The 18436-nt window shown below is 46.7% G+C and overlaps 1 protein-coding gene across 1 annotated transcript in view; it reads right to left on the bottom strand.

Annotated features, from left to right (window-relative positions):
* Positions 1-1578: 1578 nt before the first annotated feature.
* Tbc1d22a (TBC1 domain family member 22A) overlaps positions 1579-18436 on the bottom strand; it is a 333288-nt gene continuing 316430 nt past the window's right edge. The window contains exon 13 of the mRNA XM_027396206.2: positions 1579-2653. Within this exon, the coding sequence (XP_027252007.1) occupies positions 2645-2653 (9 nt within the window). The 3' untranslated portion in view covers positions 1579-2644. The remainder of the gene's footprint in view (positions 2654-18436) is intronic.

Raw genomic sequence — 18436 nt, 5'->3', positions numbered from 1 at the left:
GGGCAAAATTAAGCCACATTATTTGCCAAAACACTGCAAGAGTGGTCTCTAGGCCAGCTGATAATACTCTTCCAACATGAACCCTCTGCAGCTGGGCTCCCACAGTCCACATTATCCTCAGCACCACTGTCTTCTATGCTCCTACTAGAATGACCCATTACATTAAGCCCCTCTTAAGCCCAAAGTCCCAAAGTTCATATTTCTCTAAACAACAGTATGGTCAGGCTTGTCACAGCAATACCCTAATCCTTGATATCAATTTCTGTCTTAATTACTGTTCTATTGCTGTGAAGAGCCTCCATAACACACACACAGTCATTTCCATCCAGGACCTAGCTATCTCTGTCCTGCATCTGTAGTATTTTTTAGAGTCATGTGTTTTAGTATGATTTTAAATTTTTTATAAAAAAAAGTATTCATGAGTTTACATGAACTTTTAATCAATGCATTTTACAGCTCCCCCTAAAAGACACACTTCTAGCTTAGAAATTCTTCTCTCTGCAGGAATGTAGGCTCCTCACAAGCCCAGAGGAAGTCATGGTAAACAGACAACATTTCCAAGGTTGATGCTTCTGCTGTTCAGCAAGCAGAAAGAGTATTGCTGTCTTTGACCTCTATTTATGGCGTGTGTGTGTGTGTGTGTGTGTGTGTGTGTGTGTGTGTGTGTGTGTACCAATACATCTGCACATGTATGCACACACAAGCAGAGGTCAGCCTCAGGTAACACTGACAACATCTTTTTTTAGACAAAGTCTCTCACTGAGATAATAGAGTCACCCAATCAGTTTAGGCTGGCTACCTAGCAAGTGCAGGGATTTTCCTGTCTCTACCACCCAAGCACTGGGATTACAAGTGTGCTCTATCTAGCAAGTCTGGCTTTTCTTTTTCATGGGCATCATGATATAACTTGGGTCTTCACACTACTGACTGAGCCATCTCACAGCCGAATCCAGGTAGGTTTGTTGTTTTTGTTTGTTTGTTTGTTTGGTTTTTCAAGACGGGGTTTCTCAGCTTTGGCACCAGCCCTGGAACTCACTCTATAGACCAGGCTGGCCTCCAACTCACAGAGATCCTCCTGCCTCTACCTCCTGAGTGCTGGGATTAAAGGCATGAGCCACTACCACCCAGCCCAGGTAGGTATTTTTGGTGCACATTATTTCACAACAAAATGTGTAGAATACAACATAGCTATTCATGATTCTCCTTGACAACTGGTCCAATCAGAGGCCAGAAAATTCCTGGCCTTCTTACCAGCTCCCTCCCCACCCTATCACAAATGGACCTGAGGAGAGATAAGAGCTATGCTGACAGGCTCCTTCCATAGGCCAAGATATGCAAGATGTGAGTTGGAATTGCAAGTACTAGAGCGTCTCTTTGTGCCATGTGCAGACCTCGCTCACCTCACCAGTACCATGTGCAGACCCCTCCCACCTCAGTACATCCCCTGTGCAGCCCCTCCTTTGCCTTTTGGGATAAATGGCAGCTGTGTTCCTGCTTGAGAGCTTTGTTTCCCATCATTACAATTTACTAAAAATGCTAATAACTGACATTTGTGGATTCTATTCACGATTGCTTCAATTAAGGATTTCCAACTGATTTTTATTCAACTGTGTCCAAAATTTAAAGGTTTGGTTTACAAAGGGCTCAGTGCCATCACAGGGTAGTGGAGTCAGCTTGCCAAGTAATTGTTCAAGAGCTCAAATCCTCAGGAAATCTGAAGCTTGGGGAAATGGGAGTATTGCCATTCAAAGATAAGTTAGACTTTTTAATAAATATATTTTTAAGAATACAGTGAGATTGGTCTTTTGTGGGACCCCTAGAAGTGGGACCAGGACCTGTCCCTGATGCATGAGCTGGCTCTTTGGAACCTATTCCCTTGTGCTTTGTTCAACCTTGATTAGAGGGGAGCGGGGAGCTTGGTCCTGCCTCTACTTGATATGCTGTGCTTTGTTGATTCCCAAGGGAGACCTTACCCCCTCTGAATGGAGACAGAGGAGGAATGAATGGGGGGTAGTAGGGATGTGGGGAGTAGAAGGGATGAAAGAAGGGAGGGGAAACTGTGGTTCATATGTAAAACAAAATAAAGGCAAAAAGAACACACAGTGGTTGATTTCAAGGTTCTCTGGGTGTAGGTGTTGAGACCAACTACTGCTCAGGCAAGGGAATTAATTGCTGCACCTCATTGGAAAGGGCGATGGCCACCCAACACATCTCCAAACTCAATGTGGTAGAATTATTTTTACTGTGACATTAGCTTTGCCAAAATTTGTTTTCCTACTGAAACTGTGAGAACAGAAAATGTGGTCTCCGCTCTGAGTTTTCAGACGAGTTCACAACAGATGTCACCATCAGCAGAAGGGGCTTCTAAATCCTCACAGACCTGGTAGTCAGAGGAAATGACAAAGCAAGCTTGCACCCAGCAAGGATGTAAGCCTGGAGTCCTCACATGGCTTCCAAAGCCTTCCCACTAACTGGGATGCAGATCAGAGCCTCAGCTCTTGTGTGCAAGAAGAGTACCTGGAGGGGAAACTGAGGAAATTGGTGCTGAGGCTGGGCAATGGATCCAAATGAATGACTCACAATGGCATACGGTCCTCCTTCGACGTACCAAACCTCCAGAAACTCTTCCTCTGTAGCTGGTCCTTCATGGTACCTGCATCACATGTTGGGGTAGGAGAGGGGTGTGAATGCCAACAAAGGAACATTCAATTTGAGGCTTTTGAGTTTGGTGATTCCAAGCAATCAATGAGTGGCTGGAGAGCAGCACAGGAGCCCTTATCACCTTTAGTACAATCTCCATGGGAGGCTTGCTAACCGCTCCTGGGCTCTGCCACGCACACACCAACTCTCTTTATAAAAGCCCTTTATAGATGGGTTTCCTATACTCCAGGCTTCCCCCTAACTCCCTGGGACAGTCTGCTCAAGCATACAGGGCACAAGCCCCAGGTGGTCACCAAGTGGCCACCAAGTTCACTAGTGCCCAAAGTTGTCCCTAGCTATTGCAATCTGGATTCCCAGGAATCAGACTAGATCATAGTCAAGTCCATTGCTATAGTTTGGACTTGAGATGTTCCCCTATGGAATCATGCCTTGATCGCCCATTCCCAAGCATAGGGTGCTATTACGAAGGCTATGGAACCATGATATACCGAGGCCTATTAGCAGAAGTGGGAAACAAGAAGCAGACCCTTGGATGTTGCAGCCTGTGTTCTGGGCTTTCTGTCTGCTGCCAGGTGATAAATCACCACCTCTCGCTCCCACTGATACAGACAGAACCAGTCCACATGCTGTCTCCACTCTGTGACCTAAAATCTCTCATAAATCATAAGTCAAAGAGAAACCTTTTAGCCACAGCATCAACAACAAAAGGCTAAGACAGAAAAAAGGGGAAGTGGAGTTTGGGGCTGAGCTAAATAGCCATGTGGTTTTGTGGGGTTTTTTTGTTTTTTGTTTTTTGTTTTTGTCCAACTTTTTTTTTTTAATTAGAAACAGGATTGTTTTACATGACAATCCCAGTTCCCTTTTCTCTCCCCTCCTCCCCTACCACCCCCCAACTAAAACCCTATCTATCACATATCCTTTCTGCTCCCCAGGAAGGGTGAGACCTTCCATAGGGTGTCATCAGAGTCTATTGTATCCTTTGGGATAGGGCCTAGGCCCACCCCCATGTGTCTTGGCTCAGGGAGTATTCCTCTATATGGAATGGGCTCCCAAAGTCCACACCTATGCTAGGGATAAGTACTGAACTTTCTAGAGGAGGTCCCATAGATTTCTGAGGTTTCCTCACAGAAACCCATGTTCCTGGGATCTGGATCAGTCCCATGCTGGTACCCAGCTATCAGTCTGGGGAGCAAGAGTTCCCCGATGTTCAGGTCAGCTGTTTCTGTGGGTTTCACCAGCCTGGTCCTGACCCCTTTGCTCTTCTCTCGTCCTTCTCTGTATCTGGGTTCCAGTTCAGTTCGGTGATTAGTTGTGGGTGTCTGCTTCTACTTCCACCAGCTGCTGGATGAAGGCTATAGGATGGCATATAAGTTAGTCATCAATCTCATTATCAGAGGAGTGCATTTAAGGTAGCCTTTCCTCTGTTGTTTAATTTGTTAGCTGGTGTCATCTTTGGAGATCTCCAAACATTTCCCTAGTGCCTGATTTCTCTGTAAACCAAAAATGTCTCCCTCTATTATGGTATCTCCATTCTTGTTATCATCTATTCTACCCCTGACTCAATCTTTCTGCTCCCTTATGTCCTCTGCACCCCTCCTCTTCTCCCCTTCTCATTCTTCTAGCTCCCTCCCCCCATTTCCCATGCTCCCAATTTGCTCAGGAGATCTTGACCCTTTCTCCTCCAGGTGTGTGGTTCTTAAGGCTTTGGACTAGTTTTCAGGAATAATTTGGAAAAGTTTGGGACCATTGGCTGGAGAAGCCCTAGGATACTGTAAACAGAACTCAGTGAGTGAGTGATTCTGGGGGAGCTCAAAAGACTGGAATAATGACAAGAAAGTAGACAATTTATAGAAAGATCAAAAGTTCTGTCAAGAATCGTTCTAGACACCATTCATGTTACATACTGGCAAATATCCAAGTACACCCTGCTCATGTCCTAAGAATATGAGACAGGCTAGATTTTAAAAAGTGAACTAATTTGGGGTTTGGGTTTCTTCTTCAGAAGTGTGTGTGTGTGTGTGTGTGTGTGTGTGTGTGTGTGTGTGTACTCTCAGAGGCCAGAAGAAAAATAAGATCCCATGGATCTGGAATCCCAGCTGGTTTGAGATGCCCAGCCTGCATGCTAGGAACCAAACCCCACTCCTCTGCAAAAACAATAAGTACTCTTAACCACTGATCCATCTTCCCAAGCCCTAGAATGAATGAACTTCTTTGTTTGGCAGAAGACAACTCAAAATAGAACAGCATTAAGGTTGTGGCACGGTTGATACTGGCTGCTTTTAGCCAGGTTTAAAGTGTGAATGAAGGCAGCAGGCCTACTCCTATAAACTCCCTTTGTTTGAGCAAGTGTGCCTGTTGCTACTTTCATTGTCATAGGACATTAGAATCCAGCCTGTTAGCACAGGGAGCCTCTGCCTTTCAGCTGCGGATTAGAGCTCCCAGGGTGTCCAGCTGTTTAGACTGAGAAACCCCCCATAGATGACCATTTGGAGACAATCCAGGCTCTATCACTTAAGTAAATCCTCCCAAATCTTTTAGGGTGTATGTCACACACACACACACACACACACACACACACACACACACACACACACACACACAATTTGTTCTGTTCTTGTAGAGAAATCTGACTAGTAGAGAGGTCATTAGGGATGGGTGGCCATGAAAGGAGAACCTGTGTCTTTCTAAGACAATCTGGCCTTTATACCTTGCATTACTAACTCAGTTGTTAATGTGGCTGCCCTAGCTGGGCAAGACCCCTCTCTAGCTGTACCATCCTGAAAGGAGTCCAGCAGAAGGCTGGCCTGCCTGACCACACTCTCTGTAGTCAGGCAGCTATCTTTCTCCAAAGGGACTCTGGGTACTTTCATCTGTGTCTCTCTCCAGGACTGTATTAGACCACTGCCTGCTTAGATCAGGTTCTTGAAAACATAAGTTTGTATCTCAGCTGGACAGAGCCAAGATGGCATTGTGGGTTGCAGCCTGATATTCTAATTTGATGGAATTCATTAGCTTGTCTCGCCCATTACTAGTGAGACTGCAGTACACAGGCATGTGAGAATGCACACACATATCTACCAAACCCACATCTTCTCTGGCTGACCTTCATGTACTCTGGCAGTAATACTTCATCTAAACAGAAGAAACAAGAGGACCTGGGTAGAAACCACCTTGGAAGGTAGGGGGCATAAGGGAAGCTCCCTGCTAACAACACACTCCTTCAGCACCTGGCCCAACTGGGAGAGCCCTGCACTGCACTTTTACCTCCCTGTCTATGAGGACTTCAGAAAGGAGGTTGTTTGTAGATTTCAGGCAAAAGCCAAGGGCAAGGTATGGAAATGGTTTCCCACCTGTTGTGATGGGTTATTGGCAGGAGCCTTGGGTGAGCCATGGAATCCCTTGAAATAGCACACTAGTTCTCATCCATACAGAACCCTCTACCATAGAGAAACTGAAGCTATGGTGACAGGTGAGCCATTTGGAATTTCCAGAGCTGAAAGACTGAATCGGGGTATTGCCAAGACTTAATAGGAATCCTGTCACTCCTGGATTTATTGAAAAGGCTGGGTATTGTAGGGGGCTAATGTGGAAGTCTTGAAGCTGAAGGAGGGAAGGGATTATGTTCCCCAAATCTTATGGAAAACAAGATCCAAAAGGAGCGTCATGTCTCTCTATTGATGACTCCATCTTTGCTGGAGAGCTAGCCACACATAGGGAGGTGACCACAGCCTAGGAGCTGAGATTCTGGGTTCATGTTAAGATATAACTGTCATAGGGCTATCTGTCCTGGGCATGCTTCTATAGGTGGTATAAAAAGATCCCAGGATTCCTTTCTGCTTGGGTCCATAGCCTGCAGTACACACAGTTTACCCAAGCATCTTGCCAGAATGTTGAAGAGCACATGATAACCATCTGTCCCCTCTATGGGCAGGCAGACAGGTAAGAGTCTGTCTGGCAGTATGTTGGCAATGAGGTCCTGATGAGAGATGTATGGAGGTGAGAAGCTGCCAACTTACAGGGTGTACTATCCAGCTCTGTGGACTCAAAACAAAGATGGTGGTTAGTGATTGTGCCCTCAGTGTGCAGGTTTGCTCACTTGGTACCCACACTATTGCAATTCATCTGCCTCCTTCATCCCTGGAGGTCTCTGTGGCATAGCAGTCCCCTGGGACCCTTAACCATCACATTCTTTCTTAGTAACCAGAGGAGGCACTATGAGAAATGAAGACAATGTCCTCACACCAAATAGAGGTCAGGCCCTTATACTGGGCTTGTTTGCCCCATTCCCTAGATCCTGAGAGGAGGGCTGACTTCAGGGAAAGTACATGGGATGCTCCACCTTGTCCGAGACTCACAGAAGGAGATGGGAGGAGACCCAATTCTCACCCCCAGCTGCCCTGCCTTGACCATACAAAGTAATTCATTGTCACTATGTCAAAAGAAACCCAAACCAAACATCCTCTCCACAGTATTATCAAGAGGGAAGAAATGGGACACAGGGCTGCCAGCAGACATGGTGAGACTGCAGTGTTGCAGCTCAGTTTAGCTTGGCAGATATAGCAGGAAGCAGCCTTTCATCTTTCCCTCTGTCTGACCTCCTGCTCTGCACACTGGAGCTGTCTTCCCTGGACACCTTATCAACAGCAGCAAAATATGCCTGTCTGTACATCTGTCTGCGAGTCAGCCTCCTGCCAGTGTGTGTCAGACTAGAGATAGAGACAGAGAAAGCACCCTGGGGACTCAGCTAGGCAGGCTGCTGGGAGGCTTAAGGAGCCATCACCACATCTGCAGGAGGACACAGATGCTGTGGACCAGCCATCATTGTTCCACTCTGGTCTCAGACTTCCCAGCCTCTAAGGTAGACCCTTGATCACTCCTTTCCCAGGACACCCAGGAGGAAGCCCAACCAGTGGCCTCCTTTTTGCTCCAGCACTTCTGGCTCTGTGTATCAATCACACACTTCACGGGGGCCACTAGCTATCTCTAGCTCATCCTCTGTACTGGTGGGTCTTGAAGGCCCACGCTGTGTCATTTCCACTGGTCATGAACTCACCTGTACACAATGAACTGCAGCTGAGTGTCTAGTCCTGTCCATGGTGCTGAAAACATTTGCTCAGGAACATGGCACACCCTCTCTCTGACCACTCTGACCCTGACCCACACATTCCTACTCACCCCCAGAGCCTCTTCCTGGCACAGAGGCATGATGAACAGGGAGATGGAGAGTTTGACTCCATACACAAAGCAAGGCCATAAGCTGCTGGTGCCCATGTGCTGCACACCACGACTCTTTGCAGATGAAGGCTGGTGGTAGATAATAAATGCCCTATAAGCCCAACCCTGGTCCCAAGGCAGAGTCTCTGTCATCTGGCTACCCACCTTGGTTTGTACTGAGAAAACTGAGGCTAGGACGTGGGAGGTTTAGTTTGGGATCAGTTTTTCACAAGTGTTGGATCCAGGAAGCCATCACTGGGAGGTGGGTGGTGGCAGACTCAAGGCCAGGCTTCCTCCCCAGGGAACCACAGAATCTGCACAAGAGGGGCATAGGGCATCACAACACAGGAATACAAGAAGGTAAGGGCTTTCCTGAATGTCTTCTCATACCCAAGCCATAGGAACACAGCCCATCCCAGAACCCTTTCCCAGAGACCCTGCCCAGGGAAGGCCTGCAGGGGACAGGGGACAGCTGAACACACACCAGAATCTAAACTGTAGTCCATCCAGGGCACCCCTCTAGGTCACAGTGTGAAGCTTTAGCTGTGGTTCTGTGTACTGAGTCTGGGGCTTCAGCTGTAGTTCCATGTACTGAGTTCACCACCCCTTGAGCAACTCCCCAGATATCTTCATTCCTGAGGCTGGTGTCCCAGGCCAAGTGTTTTGTAAACCTAGACCTTCCTTCCTTGCTGACCACTATGTTTATGCCTGTAAGTGTACATGTGTGCCTGTGTGTGCTCATGTTCTGGTGTGCACACATGCACACATAATTGTATGTGGGAGCCAAAGGAGAACCTTGGGTGCCATTCCTCAATCCCTGTGCACTTCTGTTTTTTTTTTTTCTGGGACAGGATCTCTCACTGTGGCCTGGGACTTGCTGATTCAGCTAGGAAAGCTATCCAGCAAACCCCAGGGCTCATTCTGCCTCTACTACCCCAGTGCTGGAATCACAAGAGCTCACATCAATGCCCAACTTTTCACATGGGTGCTAGGGACCAAACTCAGGTCCTGATGCTTGTACAGAAAGTGCTTGAGTGACTGATGCATCTCTCCATCCCTGTGATCATTGTTTTTAACCACAAATGTCCCTTCCTGCCTTTGTGTTTGTTTTCTAAGATGACAGTCACCATTCCTGAAGTATTAATGATATATTAATATGGAAGGCTAGGGAAACAGCAGGATAATAAAGAGCACACATTTTTATTCAAATAAATTACATGGATTTTTTTTATTAAAATGCTCCAATTATAATGGACACTTAGTCACAACCCTTTCTGGGCATCCACTACCGGTTCCCCGCCTTCATTACAGCCACACAGAACAAAAGGTCTATTCAGAGCACAGGCTATTTGGAAGTCCAGGATGGTCCAGATTACTGCATCCTTGCTGCCTGCCCATTTAGTGCCTCTCATCCCTCAAACCCACTACTTCATAAATAAATCAGCTTTGAGAGCCAATGCAGAAAGACAAAAAGATCTCCCCACCTCTGTGCCTGTTTTCCAGAATCTTCCCTCCCAGGGCCCTTTCAGATTCTCCTTTGGCTCTGCCTGAGCCTCCTTCCATCTTACAGCTGACAGCATCTGGCAGAAGGTTGACCAGCTAGTCCAAGCATCCTCTGAAGTAGGACCCCAGACACATATCTATTCTAACTGTTCAGAGAGCCCCATTTCCCTGGTGGTCTGGCTTTGAACTCATTCTTTTTGTCATGACGGATGCCAAAGCAGCCTGTGACCCCATCTGCCCCAAATAGGTCACCCAGTCCAATCTGAACTTGGCTGAAGAACAAAGCCTGCCAGTGTTTCTTTGGGGATCCTCCCTTCCTGGGTATGCAGCTCAAGATATGTCACCAGCTCCTGAGTGGCAGGACCCATTTCCTCCTGCTTCTGCCTCTGAGACTCAGGTCCCAGCTCATGGTTGCCCCATCACCCACACAGTGTTCACAAGAAGCCACACTGCCAAGCTCTGTCATGAGCTGGACATAGGTCTGTCAGTCTTATCTGTAACGGGGAGTCAAGCAAGACTCTCTGGACCTCCTCCCAAGCAGCTGAGAGCGTCTAATGGTATCACAGAATAAGAATCATCCTACTGCACTGTGGGGTAACAGCTAGTGATACAGGAGAGATTGGTCTAGCTGCTCCTCTGAATCATACCGAGGGTCAGATTTGTCCATTTTTTCAAGGGAGAAAGTAGAAGACAGAGATAAATAACTACCTAGCCCAAGGCAATGAAGACAATGGCAAAGCTGAGTTCCCACTGTCCACCCACAATGATCTCCTCCTGCTGGAAAGGCCCTCAGATCTCAGGCATGGTGGCACCTGTAATTCCCTTCCAGGCTCCCAAACAAAACCCCAGCAAGTCTTTTCCTGGAGTGGGATGAAGCTGTGGCTCTACCAGAGCACACTTGTTCATGTTGGAAACCCAAACACAGTCTGACAATCTCAAATGAAGTGGCTTACTGGGCTGAAGAGATGGCTTCGTGGCTAAGGGTGTTTGCTGTCCTTGAAGAGGACTTCAGTTCTCAGTACCCAGACCAGGCATCTCACAACTGTGTGTAACTTGAGCTCTGGGGGATCTGTCCCTTTCTGGCCATCACAGGAACCTGCACACACTTGGTCCTCTTAAACTCATGTAGGCACACACACATATATACACATGAATACATCTTTTTAAAAATATGTGATATCCACCATTGAGGATTGACAGGAGATGCGGGCAGGGGCTGCAGGATCCCACATTGGGATGGAGCCCTTGGTTCAAGGTGGGAAGCATTAACAAATGCTTAATGTCACCTGAAGCTCTGCAGGCTGTACATTTGGGAGCATGGTGTCCTTCAAACATGGGATGATCTTGCTGGCATAGCGCTAGCCTCCCTAGCTCCCCAGTCCAAAGCCTGGCCACAATGCTTCCTCCTTAGGCAGCCTCCACTCATGATGACTCCTGTTTCCCTCTCTGACCTCCACCCTTATAACCAACTGCCACCTTTCTAAGTGATCTCCTTTCTCCTAGATGGCATCTGTCCCCCTAAGTGACTTCCCTCATTTTGATTTGCTGCCCCCTTGGTGACTGCCCTTAGAGCCAGGGACCTATAGGAACTAAGAGACCCTGTTTTCCAGGCCACTCCTGGTTCTTTTACTTCTGAAACATTCTGCGCAAGTTATTCTCATGGCCTGCCTCTGATGGGTCCTAAATATAGCTGGTACACTTTGTCTGCTGGTAACACCTTCACCTTGAATGTACAGTCTTTGCTGTTACTTGAACCGAAGGCCTAACTGAAGTTATCCCTCCAGCAGGGGTGTGCTTTCCTCTCTAGAAGCCTGGGATGTGTCCTATCAGGATCTTGGACTTTCTGAGGAAGCACTGGATTCCTCTTCCATCTGCTGGGCTGGGAAGTATGTTCCTCAAATCACAGGCTGAATGCTATGTGGTCCAACATTCTCAGCACCCCAGAGATGCTCAGTTCTGTGCTTGCCCAAACTGTGCCCTGAGTGGCATCTCCTGATGTTCACCTACACTCCAGGTTGTATGCAGTGGAGATCTGCCTTGGGGACAACAGACAGTGATGGTCACTCAGCATAACAGCAGATGCACATCACAGTGTCATCTATGCATGGCCTCAAAGACATCTAACTGAACCAGTTTCCCAATGTAACCCAACAAGCACAGATGGAGCATATAGCTTTTCATCAGAGCAATGACCAACTGGAAGCCTGGGTCATGTGAGACAGAAGCCTGGAATGTCACAAATACCTAAGAAAATGAATGTATAAAGAGAAGACTCATTTGGGCTCAGATTTTGAGAGGCTGGTCTCATCACACCAGGCTGTGATGAAACAACATATTGTGGAGGTAGCCTGGGCAGAGAAAACTGCTCCTCAAAACCAGCAAGCTAAAAGGGAGAAAGGGGAAGGGGCCAGCACAACTGTCTTCAGAGTACACCAACAATGGCCTGAGGGCTTCCCACTAGGCCCCACCTCTTAGAGCTTCCATCACCTCTAATAGGGACATATCTTTCTGTATATATGTTTCTCTTATTGGTTGATGAATAAAACACTGATTGGCCTACAGCAAGGCAGGAAGTATAGGTAGGACTGCCAGAGGAAGAGAATTCTGGGGAGAAGACGCAGAGAGAGGTCGCAGGAGAGATACCATGTAGCCTCTGAAGGAGTAACATGCTGGAGTGTTCTCTGGTAAGATAAGGCCATGTAGAAATACATAGATTAATAGTTATGGGTTAATAATTAAGAGAGAGCTAGCCAGTACGAAGCCTGAGCCATCAGCCAAACAGTTTATAATTAATATAAGTCTTGTTGTATTTATTTGGGGCTGAAGGGCAGCAGGACCAGGCTGAACAGAAAATTCCATCTACACACCTCCCCATAGCACCACTCGGGGAACTAAGCACCTGGTCCCTTGGGAGACATCTGATAGACAAACTATAGCAGGTGATCAGAGAAATATGTGGGCCATATTGAGCAAAGAGGCTCAAGTTCAAGGGGAAGCCAGCCAAACTGTTAAAGTACTGTGAGCCTAAGCAATAGAGGAAGTTTAGTCCATATGACAAATGGGTCTGAGAAAGAGACAAGGTAGGGAGGAGAGAGGAGAGAGAGAGAGAGTGAGAGAGAGAGAGAGAGAGAGAGAGAGAGAGAGAGAGAGAGATCATGGGTCTGGTAATATTTGCATTTTAGATTTTTAGATTGCAGGACCCTCTTGGAGGTGGAGATGGATAGGCTATCCAGTTTCATTCATAAAATTACTGAATCCATAAACAGAGTGACATTTCCAGAGCTGTACCTCTCTCTACCAAAAGACTCCCTGTAAGGTCACAGATGCCAGTCCCTGGGGGCAGATGTAAGAGAACATGAAGCTAGGGTTGAAGGAAAATGGGCAAAGTCCTCATCTCTGAACCCACAGCCTTAGGATTTCAGCAGGGCAGAAACCTCCTTCTCTTGCTACCCTGGAAACTAGATGCAAACTGACTCAACTGAAGTGACGATCAAGACTCAGCACAGTGGAGAAGGACCAGAGAATTCTACATCTGCATCAATAGACAGCAGGGAGAGAGAAAAATACTAGGCTTGGCTTGAGCATCTGAAACCTCAAAGCCAACCCCCAGTACTCACTTCCTCCAACAAGGCCACATCTACTCCAAGGACACAACTCCCAATGAGCCTATGGGGGCCATTTTCTTTCAAACCATTCATAGTCAGCTAAAAGAATTTGAGTTTATGGTTGAGATTTTGTCAATTAGCATTTGGTTCCCTTATGTCTAGACCATTCTGCATATGGAATTTCTATGAGCTCTATGCAAACAACTTGCTTATGTTAGTATTTAATTTTCCAAAATAAATGCTGCATCTTAGCATCAAAAAAAAAAAAAAAAGACTTAGTGCAGTGGAACTTTGGGTGAAAATGTAACCAATAATCAAGGTAACAAATTAATACAGGTAGAAACACCCATCCCAGGTATTAGGCAGCATGTGACTGCCTGCAAATGTTACTGTGAATTTCTCAATTAATTTACAAGAAAATATGGTCAGAGTGAGCCAAGAGAAATTTTCAGCAACAACACAGAAGTTCTGCCTGGAAGACTCACATTTCTACTAGGAAAATAAAAATGAAACTCAAACTCTAAAAATGGTATTAATGAGATAAGTAATTATTGAATAGATTGGAAATACGCCCAACATGTCTAAAAACTTCAGGAAAGACTAACTGGAGAAATTTAGATAAAACCACCCAATAATCACCTATTCATGGGCCTGATGGCAACAGGCTTCAGATACATGAGTTGAAGAACTGTTGCCATCAGGCCCTTGAGTAGGTGATTACTGGGTGAGCACCCCCCCAACAATGTGTATAATTAGAATGGGGCCAAGGGGAACAGTGCCCATGACTAGCCCAAGTTAACGGGCAGCCATATCTGTCCAGGGTCGGTGTGACTTCAAGGTCAACAACAGCTCATGGATTTTAGCTATTATTTGACCTTCAACTTCTTTCCTGGTGGGGCAAAGGGGAAAGGGACCCTACTTATGTCCTTGTGATGACTAGAAGCTGTCCTTTCTGCCAGCAGTCAGGACCCCAAGACTCTCTTATGGAGTCCTGAGACTAGCCATGGCCAGTTCACACCATCATCACCACAGGTCAGTGCACACCCCATGTTTCCTAGTTTCCTGCCAGGACCCAATGTCCATTTACTTTTTTCCACAGCCAAGATTCCCACCAGGCACTGGTCATTGCCAATGAGAACTGGAATCAGCAGGCCATCTGACAGGAAACTTATCTCACACTCCCCAAAGAGCAGAAGCCAGCACCTACCACCAGCCATGGCCAGTCATGGTTTTTTCCACTCTGGCCATTATGAGGACTGTGGTTCACTTTTTTCCTTTAGAGAAAATGGATTTGTGTTTAATTGCTGCTTGAAAGGGTAAGGGTGGGGAAGGGAACAAATGGACAAACAGGGGCCTGAACAACTATTTCCTTTTGAAGAGGCTACTGTAATGAAGAGGCTATGTGTAAAATAGCTGGAAGACAAGAGTTATGTGTCCCAAAATACAGAAAGTCACCCAGAGCAAAGAACACTAGCTATTAGATGAGCAGCAAGATGGTGAGGGATTAGGGCAACTGCAACTGAGAATAGAGGGCAGGATGGGCCTGTGGGCAGTGGGACCCAGACCCCGTCAGGTGTTTATTCCAGGGAGCAGCAAGCTCCTCTCACAGGGAACCCAGAACCCTCAGATCCTCTAGTCTGTGCTATCTGAGGGGACCAGGAACCCTAAGAAGAGCAGAAAGTGCCTCAGTCTCAATGCGCTGCTGACTCATCTCCACACAATTGCTTAGTCATTCAATATTCTTTGAATCTAAGCCCGTGCTGGGAACAGATACAGGTAGCATGTCCCTGACTTTGCAGTAGCAGTGCCTACATGGGGGAGGAGGGCAGACATGTACCCAGCAAGACTCTAATGACCCCACACTGGAAAACTGGCTTCCTTGGTGGGAGAGGGAGAACCTTAAAGGTGATCTTCAGACCAGACCAAGTAACATGTGCAATGACAGCAGAGGGAGAAGCAAGCCAGTGCCATGGCCATCGGCACCTTGGGCTGTGTGTAGTGGGCAGGGTCTGCTCAAGCAACCTTGATCTCATGCCAAGTATCCAAAGACCCTCACCTTCAATCTCTCCTCATCCTTAAGACAGCTCTGCCTTCTAAGTGAGCAGTCCAGCCCAGAGCAGGTAATTGGTCTTCCCAAGGTCACATAGCAACTCACTATGAAAATTTCCCTTCCGATCCCATGACCCAAGCAGGCCATTCCCAGTTAAGCCACTTTGAGATCTGGTAAGAGCCAGATCAGCTGAACTGGCCAGTCACTTGAAGAGCAAGCAGTTTCCTCTAGACTCAGAAGTGCTACACCAAAATTGTCCCTTCATGTAGAGACACAGAGGGTGGATAAGTGTTCTTCTCTATCAGCTAGGAACTGGGCCAAACAGAAAAAGCCCTTCGTCTACTGTTGACCTCTTACTGTTGTTGCATTCATAAAAGACCAGACATCTCACCGAGGTGAAGTTTCCTGTGGTCAGGACTGGGAATTGAGAAACATCCTTTAAAAATTTATTCAAAGACTCAAATCTTTCCTCTAGAACCACACAGCATCTTCTAAGAGGCCTCTGTACCATCCTTCTGTCTTTCCATACCTTCTAGGCTATAAGCTTGGCCCCCATCAGAGCTCACATTCTCTGCAGCATCTCCAGTCAGAGGGAATAACCCACTCCTCTCACAGAACTCTTGGCCTTCATCTTATAGACTTGTGGATGGTAAGAAAGCTGACACCTAGTTCTCGCTCTACTCTAATGGCCTGTGTGACACAAACCAAGTTGATCAGCCACTCTGTGCCTCAGGTTTCCCACATGTAAAATATCCATGATAATGTCTCCAGGGTTTGATGAGAATTAATTGAACCAACTTAGAAGCTTAGAACAGTGACTATCAAACAGTAAGAAAAATATGTGTTAGTAATTACAGCCACCACTATCAACATCATCACCGTCACCATCATAATTAACTATCATCACCGTCACCAATATCACCATCATCACCACAATCACCATTGCCACCACCACCACCCTCATCACAAATGCCATGATCATCATCACCCCCACTGTAATTGCACTGTCATTGTCACCATCACCAATACCATAATATCTACCACCATTGCTGTCATCACCATCTATTTTCATCATCATCACTGTATCTCCACACACACCATCATCACCACCATCACCACCACTATCTCCACACACACCAACATCCCCACCATCCCCACCACCACCATCACTATTATCACCATCATCATCACCATATCCAAGACAAGCATCACCATAACCATCATTACCATTGTTTTGTCCCAAGTTTGTTTGTTCACCCATCAAATGAGCAGGTGGCAGGGGTGCTCTAGAACTCTCCCATGGCTTCTTGACCTCTGGTTAAGCTCCGATGTAAAAAGGACCTTCCTGTGTTATAGCAGAGTGCAGCTTCTCCCACGCCCTGTCACATGCTCTGCCAAGTGACTGCTGTGCCACAGAGTTATGAGAGGCCATTTGTCTCACTGGTGTAATTGACCTGAGCAGCCTAATGAACTCAGTGCCGCCCTAGCCCACCCTCAGGATGAAAAGGCTGCTTCAGCTCTGCTCACCCCTGACCCAACGGTGTCTTTTCTGAACAAAGTGTCGCTCAGAGGCAAGTGGTGGCACATAACTCATCAGCAATATTCATCTGGGCTTCACAGAACCGCCTTTATGCCCATAAAGTCCAAGGCAATTTAGCCCACTCCCTGCCAACCCTGTTCAGGTAGGAATCATCTGATGTTACCATGGCAACTCCCTGACCCATATGCTCACAGACTGTGCCAGGTGCATCTTCCTAATATGCCGTGGACTTGGGATCTTCACTATCATGTCCCCAAACCACCATCTCTCACTGGACCTTTGCAGAAACCTCCTTCCAGGATCCTAGGCTCAAGGCTTGCCTCGAGCCCATCCTCCACATGGTCCCTCCCTGGTGAATTCTACAAGTCAAGTGTGGCAGGCCCATACCTTTATTTAGGGACTTAGGTCCCCCGACTATTTTAAAACCCAACTATATCACCCTGAAACCCAGTGATTCCCACAGGCCTTGCCTCTCAATCGTAGACTTTGTAGTACATCTGTGGCTACCCTTTCCTATAGTGGTTCCTTGCCACACTCCACACACAATGTGGTCCTTGGTCCCTCTAAAAGGGAAACCTCCCTCTCCACCCTCTCTGCTCACAGCCTACTATACAGTCATTTCTTAAGGCCCAGGCTTCAGCAGGTATCTCTTCTGGGAAGCCCTCCTACTCCCATTACTATAATACATTTTGATAATGTTTCTAGATGGTTCTCCAACGAAATTCCAGAGTAAAAACCAGAGTATCTCCATCTCTGGGTCTCACACCTCATCACAAAAGAATAGCCAGGAAAAGGTCAATAGTCAATAGCTGGAGAATGCATGCATGATGGGTGAGTATGGGTGGATATATGCATAATTCGCAGATAGGTGAATAGATTTATATAGGATGGGTGGATGATGGATGGATGGATGGATGGATGATGGATGGATGATGGATGGATGGATGATGGATAAGTACATGTACAGATTTATGGATACAGTGATAGATACATGGGTAGCAGGTAGACAGATTTGTGAAAGGATAGGTGGGTAGGTGGGTGAATGGGAGGATTTGTGGACATGGAGAACTGTTTATGGAATAATAGGCAGATAAATGGGTGAATCATGGGATCTGTGGATGGATGGTATATTCCCAAATAGATGGGTGGGAGGATGCATAGGTGACTGATAGGTGAATGCACTTGTGGGTGAACCATGGTTATAAATGTAGGAGACTGTTTTAAACACACTAGGAGTGTTTAAAGCTGTTACTTATGGCCTGAGTGTGTGTTTATCCTCCACACCATTGTTATACTTTGGGGGCATTGCACTTACAGACCTCTAGATGTCTGAATCCTGAGTTTCTCAGCTCCATACGTGTTAGCCTCACCTTGATAAAGGTATTCTTCAGTGTCAATGTCTCAGGACGAAAGGCAAAGATGAGACAGCATCTTTTGACTCTTCCCTTTTCAGTAACATCTGACTCTCTCTCTTTCTTACTGACTCTCTCGAGGACTGGTGGTCATAGTAAAGACAGTAGAGGCCCTTGGGAGGACAATGCCACTGGCCATTGCCAAGAGAGAGACAGCTAGGTGCAGGAGTACAGTACCTTGGCTCTCTTCTTCTTCTTCTTCTTCTTCTTCTTCTTCTTCTTCTTCTTCTTCTTCTTCTTCTTCTTCTTCTTCTTCTTCTTCTCCTCCTCCTCCTCCTCCTCCTCCTCCTCCTCCTCCTCCCCTCTCCCTCCTCCCCTCTCCTCCTCCTCACTCCTCCTCCTCCTCCTCCTCCTCCTCCTCCTCCTCCTCCTCTTCCGTCCCCTTCTCCTTCTTCTTCTTTTTGATTTTTGAGACAGGGTTTCTCTGTAGCTTTGGAGGTTGTTCTGGAAC

The sequence above is a fragment of the Cricetulus griseus genome, chromosome 2 (assembly GCF_003668045.3).
Source record: "Cricetulus griseus strain 17A/GY chromosome 2, alternate assembly CriGri-PICRH-1.0, whole genome shotgun sequence".
In the NCBI taxonomy this organism is placed as follows: domain Eukaryota; kingdom Metazoa; phylum Chordata; class Mammalia; order Rodentia; family Cricetidae; genus Cricetulus; species Cricetulus griseus.
The sequence above is the reverse complement of the archived record's forward strand: the minus strand, read 5'-3'. Positions and strand labels throughout refer to the sequence as shown.